At 40.8% G+C, this 17,023-nt stretch overlaps 1 protein-coding gene across 1 annotated transcript in view; it reads right to left on the minus strand.

The window, feature by feature from the left end:
* shmt2 (serine hydroxymethyltransferase 2 (mitochondrial)) overlaps positions 1–17,023 on the minus strand; it is a 46,984-nt gene extending 29,961 nt beyond the window's left edge. The window contains exons 1-2 of the mRNA XM_036571167.1: positions 16,932–17,023; positions 614–808 (exon numbers count right to left, since the gene is read on the minus strand). Of these exons, the coding sequence (XP_036427060.1) occupies positions 614–808; positions 16,932–16,964 (228 nt within the window). The 5' untranslated portion in view covers positions 16,965–17,023. The remainder of the gene's footprint in view (positions 1–613; positions 809–16,931) is intronic.

The following is a 17,023-nucleotide window of genomic DNA, read 5'->3' on the forward strand; positions in this document are numbered from 1 at the left end:
CAGTCATAACATGATGACATGGAGCAGCATGTGAAGCTGGTATGGGTTTAAGGCTGGGGTATAACACCTACCTTGTTGGTAGACCTCATAAGAGCATAGTGAGAGAATGTACCTCATCTTCCATGCACAGTTTGTGTTAGTTATCCTCCAGCCCTCCAGTCAGTGTCTGACCACACGGCCACAGTTGGTTGGTTATTTTTAGTTGGCAGACCATTCTCAAACCAGCAGTGACAGTGAGGTATTTAAAAACGCCAGCAGTGCTGCAGCGCTTGATAAACCAGTGCAACACGCACTAACATGTCACTACTGTGGCGGTGTCACTGCTGTGCTGAGAATGGTCCACCACTCAAGTAATTTCTGGTCAGCGGTGGTCCCTTTTCATTGACTGACAAGGCAGTGTGCCTCAAATTATACAGCAACAGACGGGCTACAAAGTGCACCTTTGTGGTAGGTACAGCTGACAAAATGGCCAATCATAAAAATTAATGTTTATGATTAAACAATTTATGTTTATTATTTACATAATAATATGCATTCAATAAGTGAGGGCAAGTGTCAACCAATTAGAATGTGTATGGTCAAACAATCAACCGATTATAATGTGCGTGTTTACCTCTGAAGCTATGAGTTCCAGTCCACGACACTGTCTGTCTTTCTCTTTCTGCAACAAGTTCCACATCTCAGGGTCATCTTGAGCCAGGCTGTCCTGCCCAGTCCAGGGCCGGTCATGTTCAGCTGGCCGAGCGGCTGCAGAGTGTTGCTCCCTCAGGCCTGCACTCAGAGCTGCAGGACCACGCTGGCTTAAGGGCTGCGGGGCACACATAGAGACAGGAAGAGGAAGGAGTCATTTTTTTCATTCAAAAATCAGGGCTGCAGCTATGAAAATAAGATAAGATAAGATAAGATAATCCTTTATTAATCCCACAACGGGGAAATTTGCGGTGTTACAGCAGCACAGAAGACAGAGCAGCAGGAAATATACAAACAATATATAAAAAAGAATAAACAATAAAAATATAAAGATATATGTATATGTACAAAAATTACAAGAAAAATATACAAAGTATTAAATTTAAATTTAGAAATGTAGAAATGTATGTATTGTAGTGAGTATTGCACAGTGAATAAAATAGCAAATAAATAAACAGTAATAAATGGAGAAATATTGCACTTGACATAATTGCACATAATGGTGGTAAACATATTGACAGTGATCCGCAGTGAATATACTACGCATGGTGGATTGAGATATTGCACACAGTAAAGTGCTGTGGCAGTGATGTTGAGAGTTCTTGCACATGGAAAGTAATTGTAAACTACTGTCTACTGAGTGCCGTGACTGTTATAGAGTAATATGCAAGAACAATGACCTATATTAATGTTTACTTACTGACAGAATTCACCTATTTCTGTATTTTGCGAGTTGTAACTATTGCTTCAAAAGCAACACCTGAAACTCAATTATATTCTTTATTTATGCAGTGAAACGTAGAAGAAAGCTTGAATGTATTAAATGAAAAAAAAGTGTAGTAGAGAAATTATAATTTGCATAAGTTACAGACATACAATACAGTCTGATGAAACATTTAACAACTTTTAGTGAGCTGGGTACGTCAAATAAATTTGAACTATCTGCTGGGTCATGTAAATGAATATTAAACCACTGCTTTCATCTTACAGCCAGGGAGAGGCAGCCCACTTTTAAGTAGAGCTCACAGTGATGAGTACAGAAGGGATCATCAGCATCATAGCCAAGAGCTCTATGGTAAACAAAACATAGATTTTTCGAGGTAGTGGCAGACTAATGTAAATTAAAAGTTCAGTGCTGCATCTGCAAAGACACAATCTACTTAGCCTGTCTGAACATGAACAGCCTATACCACTGCAATGCATGCAGTTACTCTGAGAGCCAGCATGGGAATGCACATGTTGCTACTACTCAATTTAGCCTACAGAGTGGGTACACTACACTACACTATGCAGCTGTAAAAGCCTCCACTCTTCTGGGAAGGCTTTCAAAAGGTTTTGGAGCATGTTTGTGGGAATTTGTCCCTATTCAGTTAAAAGAGCATTTGTGAGGTCAGACACTGATGTTGGGATGAGAAGTCCAGGTTCGCAATCAATGTCCCACTTCAACCCAGAAGTGTTCAGTGGGGTTGAAGTCAGGACTCTGTGTAGGCCACTGGAGCTCCTCCACATCAACCTCGTCAAACCATGTCTTTATGGACCTGGCTTTGTGTACAGGGGCACAGTCATGCTGATACAGTAAAGGGTCTTACCCAAACTGCTGCTACAATGTTGAAAGCATAGAATTGTCTAAAACGTCTTTGTTTGCTGTAGCATTAACAGTATCCTTCACTAGAATTAAGGGGCCCAAACCCTGAAAAACAGCCCCAGACCATTATCCCTCCTCCACCAAACTTTCCGGTAGGTACTGTTCTCCTGCCATCCACCAAACCCAAATTCGACTATCAGACCATACAGTGAAGTGTAATTCATCACTCCAGAGAACACATTACTATGACTCCTGAGTCCAGTGGCAGTGTGCTTTACACCACTCCAGCTGACATTTGGCATTGTGCATAGTGATCTTATGTTTGTGAGATACATGCTTCAGCACTTGGCGGCACCATTTTGTGAGTCTGTGTGGTCTGCGGATTCGTGGCTGAGCTGTCGTTGCTGCTAAATGCTTTCGTTTCACAATAATAGCCCTTACAGTTGACCAGGGCAGATCTAGCAGAGCAGAAATTGCAAAATCTGACTTGTGGCTAAAGCTGGGCGATATGGCCAAAAAATGTATCATGATAAACAAAATTCATATTGTTCGATATCGATACTTATCGCGATAAATGTCAAATCATTATTTCTTTCAAGTTTGAAGGCTGATTTTTACTCCTGGGTGGTTAACTGCTGTTTTAAACTATTCTTTATGGTCGGAACACGACAAACACTCGGCAAACAGTGGAACAATTCACAAATCTGTCATGGGAGAGTGGGAGAAAGTGTCTGGTGAGCTGTTTTTATCAGCTGGAAAAGCACGGCCACAGTTTTTGTAATAGTCATACTTCAAGAAAGAAAAGATTATTTTTAGCTTTCTGGTGACGAGTGCTCAGCTATCCCGTTACAAATGCTAAACAAGTGGCCAACAACAGTGCTGAACTGTTTCGTTTTTCAACAACGTCAACTTAGTACGAACAGCAAATGTTAGCTGGCTCGGTAGGTCAAGGATGGATCACACCGCCTTACTGCCATCACTCCTACCACATCCACGTCAGAGTATATCACAGTATTCAAACACCAGCTAGCGACGTCTGGCTTTCTCTATTATATCGTAGCAGTTTAAGGGGTGAACCGCAATATATCAACACCAGACAAATGGAGTCCTCCTTTTAGGAACGTTTAAACCGAAAGCAGTGCTTTTGCGTCGTGTTTGATCTACAGTATCATCAATTCTCCGTGTTGTGGAGTGACGGAGCGCTGCTTCAAGTTAGCCAGCTGCTAAAAACAGCTAGCCTGGAAAGGTAGCGCTCACCTGCTTTCCAATGCCTCACAGCCCTCCTCAGTTTACTTTCTTTTAAATCAGGGCTGTGACTTGCATGAATCCACTTCTTTCTTTCACTTTTGTTGCTTGGGAATGCACTACAATACTTAAATATGACTTTTTTGAGCGCTGTAACAGTGCTTTAGTTGAGAGGAACAGACATGATTTAATGCTGCTAAAACTTGTTAGGATATACTGAAAGAGGTGAGTTCACTGTAGGACAGTATAGTTACACCACTTATCTCGTCACTCACATTCGGTCACAGAGAACAGATTGCCGGTCGCTCCACTCAAACAGGGAATGTATAACTGCTAAAGACTCATTTTACTCGTCGCCCCCTCCCTCTCTAATCATGTCTAAAAACTCAGAAGTGCACCCTCTCCTGGCGACAGCAGAGTAGTGTTGCTTTCCTTGCAGTAGAAAACGCCATGGCTGTCGCTAGAACGTGAAAGTGTGAGAATGGTGTACTATATTGAAAATTTATCGAACATTTCTTATCACTCTATCGGGGAAAAGTTATATCGCGATAGTTATCGTTATTGTTTTATCGCCCAGCCCTACTTGTGGCATCCAATAACAGTACCACGTTTAAAGTCACTGAGCTCTGCAGTACAATCCATTCTTCTGCCAGTGTTAGTCTATCGAGACTGCATGGCTATGTGCTTGATTTCATATACCTGTTAGCAATGGGTGTGGTTGAAACACCAAAACTCATTAATAAGAAGTAATAAGGTGTGTCCACATACTTTTGGCCACAGAGTGTATTTCTTTGTGGTCTGGAGACACTTTCTGAAAGCTAAGCCAGTCAAAGTTAAAAAAATCATTTTAAATGTAATGGCAGCACAGAAAGAGGAGTTACGTAAAGGAGCATATGGGCTGTGTACATGAAGTAGTGCTCGCAGTGATTATTTTTGATTTATCATGAAGAGACTAATAAAAATAAGATGATGGGGCAATGGTGTGAGACTCAGCTTTGAACAGCTGTTTGTGTGTTGCTGAAAAAAGCCCATATTTGAAAACCTGTTTTTGCAACTGTTAGAGGCACCGTCTTACTGCAAATCATCAACCGGCCCAGTTCTCAGCATTTTTAGACATTCTGAGACAAAGTCTGCACGTTCAAATCTAGAACCAAGATTCGATTTTGTTAGGCAAATTTAAGACTGATAAAATAATCTTCATTCAGCTCATCTAGTTTTAGAACTACCACTAGAACCGCTGATTCTGGTGGTGGAAAGCAGCCTCATCCATATAGGCGAGAGAGAGCGGCCGGTTGAGAGATATAATAATCAGTGTGGAGGGTTAATTATGCTGGAGTCAGCAGTACTGATGAGACACTTTATTGCAGGACTCCACAAAGCAGGGCAAAAATTCAGCACAACTCTTATCTAATCGCACACTCACACACACACATTTCACTTCACATGAGGCCTTTATCAGTTCTTCTTGCTCTCTTTTCCCCTCTCTTGTTCTGTTATTTTCATTCGTTTGTCAGTTCAGACCTCAGTCATCCACTTCGTCTCTTTCTTTTCTTTTATTTCTTCCTGTTCTCTCCTCCACCACTTTTACGTCAACAGCCAAACACTTCTTTGACATTTCTTTGCTTTTTCATCTCCATTTGTTCCCTTTTCAAAGGCTATGCTCAACCCATGCACAAAAAAGGCTGACTAATGGCTACTGTATTTTCTTGGAAACTTGCATGCTTGGCGATAAAATTGCCAAGGCTATGTTTGTCCTTAATAAATGCACCAAGCCGGGCACTTCATAAATAACAGTAATAAAGATAATGGACCCCCTGCTCGACCCTTTTTCCAAGCCACCGAAGCTCCTTGCTCCACAGGAGGCCAGGAGTGTGATGGACTACTTCATTTAAAAAACGTTATTAAAAAACAATTAGCTCAATGATGTGGGAGCATTAGGAGACAATGTATGAGAGACTAGATTTGCCTAGCATGAGAGCACCAACGGTTGGAACAGACTTAGTCACTTCATCAGAAGCCATAACACTGAAGGGTAAGGTGGGCGCCTACAGTGTCTCAAAGATATAATGGGTAAATACTGTAAATCTTACGAGTAAATAAATAACACTAATGAGTGTTATAATAGTCTTTAGGGCACATGCCAAAATGAATAAGACATCCATTACTTCAGCACAAGCACAAGGGCAAACGGCTAAGTTTGTAGAAGGTTAAGAAGATGCCACAGGTTACGGGCACTAAGGAAAACTCTTAATTGACTGGGAGATAAACATAAACTAAATTAGCACATTATGAAAAAAAAACTTTTTCTTGTATAATTACATCCCTAATCCGATCTGAATAGCAGGCTCATCAATGCACATTTGAATGGATTGGTAACGATTATATTAATTTTGATTCAATTACGATCCTCTATGGTTATTTTATCCCACTGTGCTCTATCTATGCCACGGTCATAAACATGACAAAGATAAACAAACCTGCAGTAGTGAGGTACATTTTCAGAACTTAAAAACCTGTTTAAGTGTGCAGTATGAAAACGTTTTAAAGTGAAAAATGAAAGCCCAAAAGCCACTTGTGATACCTGCAAGGCCAGTGTTTCAACTGTAGTTAAGCCACCTTTTGTCATTTAGTTCAACATTAGCTTGTCCCACCGCAATCATACGATACCAACAGTGCTAGGAGGGTGAAGGCAAACACAAGTGTCCTCTGAGTCATGTGAAGCCAGCCACCACGTCTTTTCGAACTGCCGCTAACGCAACATCATTGGACAGCTGAACGTGCTCAGAGGAAAGCGCCAACTGCCAGTTCTGTTTTGTCATCTAACAGATGCCTGTGCTGCCTAGCATCATGCTAGTGATGGAGGGGAAGGAGGTCCACCCCACCCACCCAGAGAGAGAGAGGTCAATTGGGCTGTCTTGGACTCCAGGCCACAGATGGCTGTAGCATCACCGGGGATCAAACTTGAGATCTCCTGATGATCCAGCCAATGCTTAGATGGTTGTGCCACTGGGAAGCCCAATTCTGACTAATTTTGATATTTGAGTATTCTTAAGAGTTAACAAACAGCTAGATTTTAGTGTTGGATGAGGATGTTTCTTCAGAAGAGCTAATAAGCTAATGCTAATGAGAACTCTCTTCAACACAAGAAATATTTTTCCACCACTTTTGGACCTAGCTAACATCATCTAGAGTAGTTAGCCTTAAAGCAGCATTACGTCTGACTTTTCAGTCACGTCCTTAAAGACAAGTCCTTGGTAATGCTCTCATAACAAGGCATTTCATAATAGCAAAGTATAATGTAATATACTTGCTCACAAATGTAAGGAACCTGTCACCTTTTACAGTCCATATCAAACATAAAATCAGCATTTCACTGAATACAGAAGTGATGGCCTGATTATAACTGAATTTGAAACATTTGTACAGAATGACAAACTGAGGGTGTATTCTGAATTAACTCTTAATTATATTACTCATTAATCACAATATTTGAAAGTCGGAAACTAGTTCCTAAATTGATCCTTTTCCCTTATTGCCCACAAACAATAAACTGTCTAAAAAGCACTGTGTAGTCATAGGCACTTGTGGGACATCATGAAAACAGCTCCCTCCCAATGAGAAAGTGCTTGGTTCAAATCCTGCCTGCGGTGTCTTTACAAAAGTAAAGGACAACTTGAAGCAATGTGAAGCTTGTATCCTGAGAGCTTGGCAAAAGACTAAAGCTCAATAATGATCAAAAACATATGATGTTAATGAAGTCTGAAAGTGCTTGGATCCCTATGGCTCTATTTTTTATAATAGTAACTACTAATTAGGTATAGTAAATTAAAAAATAAAAGATTAGTCTTAAGCATCTAAAAGTAAATGCTATTCATTCAAGCTTGGTATGTTTTATTAGTGACACAGAACAAAATATTTAAAAAGTGGAATTGTATAAATATCAGGACTTATTAGCTGGTTAGATTAGATGGAGTCAGTGGCAGTACTCGGTAGATTAGATGGGCCAATGCTTAAACATCATGTATCAGTGTAGGAAGGGGAAAAGTGGTATTAAATGAGCTAGATTGGGGGAAAAAACACTTGGGACAACCTAATCTTGTACCATCAAGATAAGATCATGACAAAATAAAATAAATGGCGGTCGCGACAGCTCACCTGTTGATCAAATACAGGTATACAGCATGACGTTATATTTCTGCTGTTATGATTCCTCCCCTGTGAACAATCACACAAGCACATGCGCCCAAACTGTTCCCCTCTTTCTCTCAAGTAAGAATGCGAGGTCAGGACAAGAGGTGCCCCATGGAAGCGGTGTTGCCGCAGTAATGGGCAACAGAGTGGCACAGCTCCCTTGGCCTTCTGTCAGCAGCAGCGCCCTTCGCGCCAGCCCCGGGACAGAGAGCGACCAGCTGTCTCTCAGGGGCCACATCATGACTGTGCATACACACACAAGCCCACACACACATATCACATGGGTCATTACTCTCTGACGGGACCTGTCCTTTGCTGTCTGCTCATCCACTGGGGACACAGAGTCCACTGAGATACAGAAGCGGAGTGATGTGGAGGGATGTGTGAGTGGGTGTGTGTAGAAATGTGCATGATATGAACCTTCCGTTGCGTTTAGACAAGCTGTGAACACAAACTGAGCTGTCTGACAGACGGCTGTACCTGTCAACTTCAGGCAGAAATACACTGATTTGTTTCACAGGGCTAGGGATGCATCAATATCGATACTGGCATTGAGTATCGGCCCAATATCGTGCTCATTTGCACAATCATAAAAAATGCACCAATACAAACATCCGATACCACGTGATATCATGTGACATAAGCCTGGTGTATATTTTCATACTAATGAACAAACAACTCAAGCTGGCAGTCAACAAGGGTTTGCTCACGCAGATTAGGTGTGAGTAAGCCCTTGCTCGACAAGACTTTGTATCTGATGCCATGACAGTCAGACACAAAATCGCTGGTCATTTTAAACACTCCGCTTTGGCACATACTATGGGACTGTAGCCCGTGGGCTGGCATAACGGAGGCAAAAAATTCCATATATGCCGACTTTACTCTGTTTTACTGAACAGAACTATGGTGTATGAACACTAATATGCTGATTTTCTAAATTGTCTTTGTAAAATAGGTTGCAGAGAGACCATACTGTCCCATCACCACCTGTTTTTAGTTTTAGTGCACAGTGTGACAAGTTATCAAAGCTTTTCTCAATGTTTCTCATGGTGTTTGCTCAGTATTTGGGAGCACAGTGTGTTATTTCAAATTAAATTTTACTGAGAATTATCTGCAGACAATGAGACAAACCTGGACAAGTGAGCTCTCTGGATGCATCCGCCTCAGAGGTGAATTCTGCTGCCAGTGTGCTACAGAGACTGTTGTTGCAAGAGGCGGATGAGAACATGGGATCAAAACTATGAAATGTATTTTAACTTCTGCTGCATAAAAGCGTTTTTCTCATGTGGAATAAAAGCCACTCTCCACTGCAATGTTACATGATCTAAGGTAACTAACGCAGCATAGCTAGCTAATGCACATCATTCAAAATCAATTAGATTTTAATGATTTGACTGTTAAGGTACACTGCATTTACTTACACTAACAACTACGTAATTCTAAGTAGGTTACTCAATACCAACAAGTACCAAAAAAAACATTATCGTACTTGTACTCAGTCTGAAAAAAATTGTATCAATACGTCCCTATATAGGGCTGAACAATATTGCAATTGTTGTTACACTAAATAAATGAATAAACGTTTGTAAACTGAGCTAATTATCTAGCAATGGAATACGTTTATGAGTTTAGAGAGGGGAATTTAAGCAGTAGTTAAATATTTTGAATAGGCTACACAAACACCATTTTGCAACTGACCTAACTGAAATTAAGACAGACACCTTCAGCCAATCAAAAACCTTTCCTAAATACCAACCAACCAACATATGAAGGAAAAAACTGTCAAAACAAACCTGCCATGAGGGAACATAATTCACACATATTCTATACTCTATGATCATCTGGATGGTGTTTTTTTTTTTTATCCCTAAAGCTGAAAACTCACAGCTTAATAGCTAAACTGTTAACAAGCAGCTCTAAAGTAAGTTCAGCTCTATCTAGGTTACTGTATCTACAAACATTCATTTTAATATCACATCTAATACTAAATAACACTGCTGAGCAATGTTAAGATGGGTTTTCTTAGCACCAATATTGGCCATAGCATCAGCTTTAGCATTAGCTCATCTAAAGGGGCGGTTTCAGTCACTCCGACCTCCTGAATGGTTGAGCAGGTTGACTTGCTTTAATTTTTTTACAAAATCATTCATCTTTGTTGAATCATGTGAATACCTTGCTTCATCCAAACGCACAGATGTGGGCACAGTACAAAATAAAATATTGGCTCACAGCCTTCTGCAATATCAGTACTGCAAAATCCGAGGTGATTATAACGATAGACAAACGATATATTGTGCTGCCCTATCATTTCATGAGGAAGACTGTAGCCCCAGCAATGAGTCTGTAGCGCGCACACAAAATTATTCCGGAGCATTATCAACACTTACGGATGATAATTATTAAAATATTCAGAGGACTGAAAAAAAAGATGAAAATTAGAGCTGATAAGACACAAGGACCAGATCTGTCATGGAACTATATTCGGAACGAGAGATATTACAGGCTCTGAAGGTGAACTTTGAAGGGGGAACTTTGTAGAGGCACAGAGAGCGAGAATAGCTCAAACACACACAGCCCAGCACACGCGCACACACAAGCATACCTCAGCTGGCATGACTGACACAATGTTTGTCATTTCAGAATGTGCCATTTCACATCTGCCCTGCCTGACTCACACAAGAAAGTGGCCCAAAACAGAAAGAGAAGGGAAAAAAAAAAATCATTTCATTTTACTTATTATTTTTTGTTATTTTCTTGTTTCCAAGAAAAGGAGTCAATTTTACAGATGACTGCTGTCCATCAAGGTCTCGCCGGATGACAATCAGCCTTGTAACACGGGTGACGGAGAGAGAGCGTGGAACGAGGGATGGGGTGAGCGGAAGAGTGTCAGCAGGCTGCAGAGATCAGTCAGAGTGACATACGCTCTTTTCTTTCTTGTCAGTGACTAATAGGCGAGCAGCCGTTACAAATTACCCGCCGATTTGGCCAAGGATGACACACGGGGCAGGGGCAGGAGGCAAAGTGAGGGTGGGGACAGAGAGAGAGAGAGATGGAGAAGTAGCCTAAGCCCTCACTCTCTAGCACTCGGCTCCTTGCAGTCTGAAGGCGAGTGACATGGAACAATCAGGAGTGTGGAAAGCCAATTTCCCACAGAGACCAGAACATTATCGCCGTAATCCCGGAGATGGAGTCGGCTGCGAGGAGCGATCCTGGAACGCATCCGTCCCTGTCAGCCCGCGTTCGCTGGTGCATGATGGGACACATCTGGGCCCGCCGAAGTGAGAGAAAGAGTGAGGGAGCTTGCGCCGAAGCAGTTTCAGGGCAGAGGAACATGAAGGGCGCAGGAGGAATCTTTTTAATATGCATCTAGACTAACTCTGCATTTCTGAGTGGCTGCTCAATCAGTTCGTTTGGCTGCCGGATTTGACGGCAGCGTCCTGCCAATGCCGTCGCAGACAGCTGCAACTCGCTCCCCCCTCAACGCCGTCCCTCCACCCTCCCCACCCATTTTCGCAAAACTGGGACTAAGGCACAGCGGGGCTAAAAATAGAGATGAAACCATTAAAATATATGATCTAATCAATTATTAAGTAGCCTTGAATCTGGAAGCGACAATCCAAACATGGCAGTTTATCTCTCTCTATTCACAAGTTAAAAACGATTTAGCATAAATTAGGCTACAGATAATAAGGACATCTTAAAGAAAAAAGGAGGAATAAACAAACTAATTAAAAACAAATAAAGATGGCAGAAGTCTGGGGGCAGACTGGTCATGAATGCATTTACTAAGGTCTATATTAGTTTCTTTGTCCGTGTTTATTATAACACACCTGCATCTGTGCACCATAACAGTTTAGAGTGTTTTTTTCAAATGGGAATTCCACTAATTTTCAAAATGTATGCATAATTAAATTATTAAGATGTAAACAAAGTCATTCAGACTGGTTTGATGTGAAGTAGTTCATGATAAAGTAACGTACCGACTCTGATTTCTTTACAGTGGTGGTGACAGGAACCAGGGGTTGCGTCTACCCGTCTACAACGCAAAAATGGGTATTTTTAATATCCAAAAGAGACGCATCTGCTGAGTTTTTATGTTACACAGATAAAAACAATAGCAGCAGTTATCTTACAAGTTGTGTGTCACAACATGTCCCCAGAGAAAATAAAGAACTTCACACAGTTTTAGGCCTGTGTGTGATGATTTAGACATGCAGTCTACATGATCCTAATTGACAGGGTGAGTGCTTCCATTAGTTGTTACATTAGCCTCTTAAGTCCAGTGTAAAAACTTCCTGAAACATCTTGACTGACTGACTATGTTTGGGGTAAGGGGCAAAACTGTTAAAAAATTGCCCAACATTTCTTTATTTTAAACTATAACCACTTTGGGGACATTCAGGTCTCTGTCTCTTCTAAAACCACACAGGCATATGGGGCTAAGAGATGGGGGTGCGCATACAAAGTACTAATTTCATTGGTCAAGGACGGAGGTGAACTTTACCTCTTTTAAAAGTCATATTATGCAAACACAACAACAAGAAGTTAATTATTGAATCATCTGGTTAACAATGCTGCTTATGAAAGAAAGGAGATTAGAGGCTATGTGCCGACAGGTGAAGAGGGCACAGGGAAGCATAGAAAACATCATCGGCTGCACATCCTGAAAGAATCTGTTTCAGCGTTACACAGCCTGTCTCAGGGAGCTGAATAAAAGCAGCTTTGTAGTAGTCTGGGTGCTCTCAGCCGTTCAACTGGAGTCGAGTTGGCTCTAGATCTGTTCATCCTGGCTGAGGAACACAGCTTTAATTTGGCAAAAGTAATCCACTGCACAGCTACAGCCACCCTAAATTCAGATACCTAACCTCATTTCAGCAAGACTTCCTCTAATGTCACTAAATGAATACTGGGGAAGACAAACAGGAGCTTTGGTTAAGGTCTGCTGATTTAGCAAATCCGTAGATATCTAACCTAGTGTTTGTGTGTGGCTTTCCAGTTGAGGCCGGATTCAGCTGGAAGAATCCAGATGATATTCACAGCACTTTGTGCACTGATTCTTACATTGGGCCAAAAAACAGTGGCGACTGAAGCCAGTCGTTTTTCACCTCAGGACTTAACCAGCACGCTGGCTAATGCCCTAATTTCCCTAAAAGTGCTTAAATGAATAGAACTGGCTTCAGAGAGAGCAATAAGAGCTGTCTAAAAAAAGCACAAAAAAGGCATGTTTTCATATAACATTAGGGGCACAAGGAACTTATTTACACAATTGAAAAAGCATGCAAACATGTGAACCTTCTATTAAACCCACGAGTGACCTGAAAGTGAAAGCCAGCAAGCACATCATGTAGCACACTTTCTACATCTGCCTCATATGATCAAGAATCCTCTTCAGATTTACTAATTACCAGACGACAGCAGTGGTCTATCTGTGCATTCTGTGCAGAAATTAGCTTAAAGAAATAAATCTGCATCTTAAATATCTTCACTAAATATGCTTTATAATATATGTCTTTAAAATTTAGCTTCGTGGTTTGTTTTATTGTGCATTAACGCATGGCATTACACATTAACGTATTAACTATACAATGCAGCCGCCTATGGGTTGGTAAACCTTTGCTGATACTGTATTTTGCTTTGCACTTCGATCTATCAGCTGCTGACATTTTGGAAAATGAGAAGAAAATGTGCTTTTAGGTTGTTTTGAAATTTCCTACAATTAGGCATACAGGTCGCCTTAAGGCATTAAAGCATAAGAATGGACGTTGGCATGTGCATCTTAACCTTGGGCTGATAACTGATATTTTTGAAAGATGTAATAATTTAAATAAGCATTGAAATAAAGCAGACTACTGACCCCCATCAAAGAGATTTAACATTTTTGTGCAGTCCCACAGGGTTCAGTTTTAGGGCCCTTGCTCTTCTCTTTGTACATGTTACCTCTAGGTGATGTCATTAGGAAACATACATTTTATAGCTATGCAGATGACATACCATTGTGAATTTTGACTCCTTCTGATGTTCAGGACTCTGTAGACAGGCTTACCAGCTGTGTCAGATATTTCTCAGCGGATGTCACAAAAACAACTTAATAACAAAAAACTGAAATATTGATACTTGGTACTAAAACTCAGAAAAATGCTTTATGAGAAGCTCAGCTCTTTAGCTTCATATACCAAACCTGAAGTATGAAACCTGGGTGTAATCTTAGATTCTGAACTCTGTTTTAACCCACATTTCATGACTGCGTTATCATCTGAAAAGTCTTCATAAAGTTCAGCCTTTTCTATCTCAGAGTGACGCAGAGAAACTTGTTAATGCATTTGTTACAAGCAGCGTTGATTACTGTAATGCTCTTCTTACTGGACTTCCTAAGGAAACAATAAATCCTCTACAATTCGTACAAAATGCGGCAGCACGAATCCTAACAAAAACAAAAAAAGAGAGATCAGATCACTCCCGTTTTAAAAGAACTGCACTGGCTGCCTGTATCATTCAGGACAGATTTTCAAGTTCTGCTCCTAGTTTTTAAGGCTCTAAATGACCTTAAAGCATCGCTTACATCACAGAGTGTCTATCTGTTTATGTTCCAGCACGTGATCTTAGACCTGCAGATACTGACCTTCTGCAAATACCCTCTGTAAAATACAGAAAACATGCAGAGGCATCTTTCAGTTATTAGGCTTCTGAACTGTAGAACTCAATTCCACCTTTTATTAGACAGTCACTCTCAGTTCACACATTTAAGAAACATTTGAAAACGTATCTCTTTAACTTAGCATTCAATTCAAATTCTATGTACTGTAAAACATTATCACCTGTCTGTAAGCACGTTGAGCTGCCACTGGTTAATAAAGATATTATTTTCATTCTTCTTCACATGCCACATGATTTCTTTCTAATCACTACAGCCTACTTTAACCACTTCCCTTGTGCAATCATTCTAATTTATGGTTAGTTCACAGAGACAGCACTTAATTATAGGCTGTACAAACAGAACCTTTACTAATTAGCAACACACAAATACTGAATGCCACTTGGAAAGATTATTACGTAGATTTAAGGTCTGTCAAAGAATGTCGGGGAACATGCAAATGAAACTAAAACTCAGACAGATGAGGGTCCTGTTTCAATGGGTTTTTTTTAACTTGCTCTCACCCACTTTGACTCACCACTCGGATGTGCATCTCTCCTATGTTATGTAAGCGACCACTTGCAGCAGAAGTGGAGACAGTGAGAAGTGGATTATTTAAACGCAATGCAATCGTCCTCAGCAGGTCAGTGAGCTAATTGGCTAGCCATGCAAAACGTTTTTTAAGACGTTTGAGCATAATGTACATACTATGTGAATAATTGCTTTGTCTGGCTATAAACTTATATTACAGCCACTGTGAAATGCCTTTCTTTTTGCTCTTGTTAGCCATGTAGCCTTTAGCACGCTATCCAGCCAGCTAGCAATGGAAAGTGATAAAGTTGTATCAGTATTCATGTTTAACAGATAGAGTAGTTTGTAACTTACAGCCAGTGAATCAAATGTTATGGTTTTGAAATGTTAAGTATTTTCAGCAGTTTATTGCTAAGGCTCATAAACAGCCATATTTTGGGGTTTGGAAAGGGAAATGCATCAAGTCGCAACGATTTCTGGGAGAGTTCTGCTGCTGAAGTCGACACTGGTGTTCACTCAATCCCTCGCCCCTTCACTTCACTTGAGCTAATAAAGTAATAAAACAGCCCTTGACGCCTGAGATTCCCCTGAGGGGAAATGATGGGTCCAAATGGACGAGAGGTGGTTAAAACCGGTACTGAAATGGGGAGCAATCTATTCTCTTGTAGAGAGTAAAGCTTACCCAAAAGTAGGGGGCCAACGAACCAGTTTGGCACCATTTTGGTTTCCAACCAAACAAGTGCAGAGAACCACTGGGCAGTGCTACACGCGGTCTGTGCAGAATATTACACATTTTGAGGTGATATTAGAAGCTAGTATAGCTGGTGATTATATGGTAAATATTTCACTACCACGGAAAATGCTAACTATATGGTAAGGCTCTACAGGGCTCATATGTGGTATATTTTCATTGAATGTGGATCACACCAATATTGCTTGTTACAATAATTCTGCAAACAATAACCATTTGTCGAGATGTACGTTATCGTTCAACCTTGTTTGGGATCATATATAATGTCTTCAGTTACACAGTAGCTGTACAAGTTGCAGCACAAGTGAGAAATTCCCATTTCTGTTGTCAGCCGCTGTGTAACTGAAGAGAAATTCCTTGTATGTGCAAACCTGCCAATAAAGTCTGATTCTCATTCTAAATATTTCACATTCTTGCACTGCACTCAAGCTTCTGGTTCAACACAGCTCCTCACATTATACCATCCACTTTCACTCGGGTGGACTGTGGCCGGGTGAGTTAAGGAGAAAGTGTGTGAAGCCTGCAGGGTGTCCACTGGAAAAGAAGCTCCCGAAGTTCTGATGAAAGACGAACTGCACGGTTGCATCATCGTTTCACCACGCATGCAGCACAGGAGAGTCGACTTACCTCAGTGCTACGCTTTCTAAAAGCGATTCACAGAACTACTGGGCTGCTTTATAACTCCTGCACGGCTGGATAAGGTCCAGCTGAAAAGACATAAACTAACTACAAATGTTGCGTGATTTTAATGATATGAAAGTTCAGCGTCTGCTCACTTGTACTAACTTAACTAACCTAGCTAGTTAAGTATCTACTTCTTGTGATAACAAAAATTCTTGTGACAATAAAATATTTTTATCCACGAAGAAAGCCAGCGCTGTAGCAGCGTAAATAATATTAGTTATATTTATAGTATTCATTGTATTTCCACAAATTATCAAGGCAACGGTAGCCTAATATGCTAACCATTCAGAAAGCTGCTAGCCAGCTAAACTAGCTGCCACGTCCACAGCAACATGCTACTCCAGTTTGCCTTCTCTTGTAACTTCAGTAGTTTTCAGCATTAAAACCTCATGAACACTGTTAACTACAGTAGGACAAAGAGAAATTGATGTTTCTCATAAAAAAACCTTGCTAGCGTTAGCCAGCCAGCTAACATACAGCTTGCTTGTCGCCACCGGACTAACGTTAACGGTGCAAAAGCAGCTAACAAGCTAACTTAACAATGCTTCACAATGACTAACAGATAAGTTATGTCTATACGATGCATTAATGCCGTGATGACAAAAACCTGCTTTAATACTCACCCTGATAAACTGTCTTAGTGTCAGTGTCAACATGACGGTAACGCTGTGTCTCCGGCTCTGCCTGCACACATTCACCCTGGAAGCCAGCGGTA

Source organism: Colossoma macropomum, unplaced genomic scaffold (assembly GCF_904425465.1).
Source record: "Colossoma macropomum unplaced genomic scaffold, Colossoma_macropomum, whole genome shotgun sequence".
NCBI classification, from domain to species: Eukaryota; Metazoa; Chordata; class Actinopteri; order Characiformes; family Serrasalmidae; genus Colossoma; species Colossoma macropomum.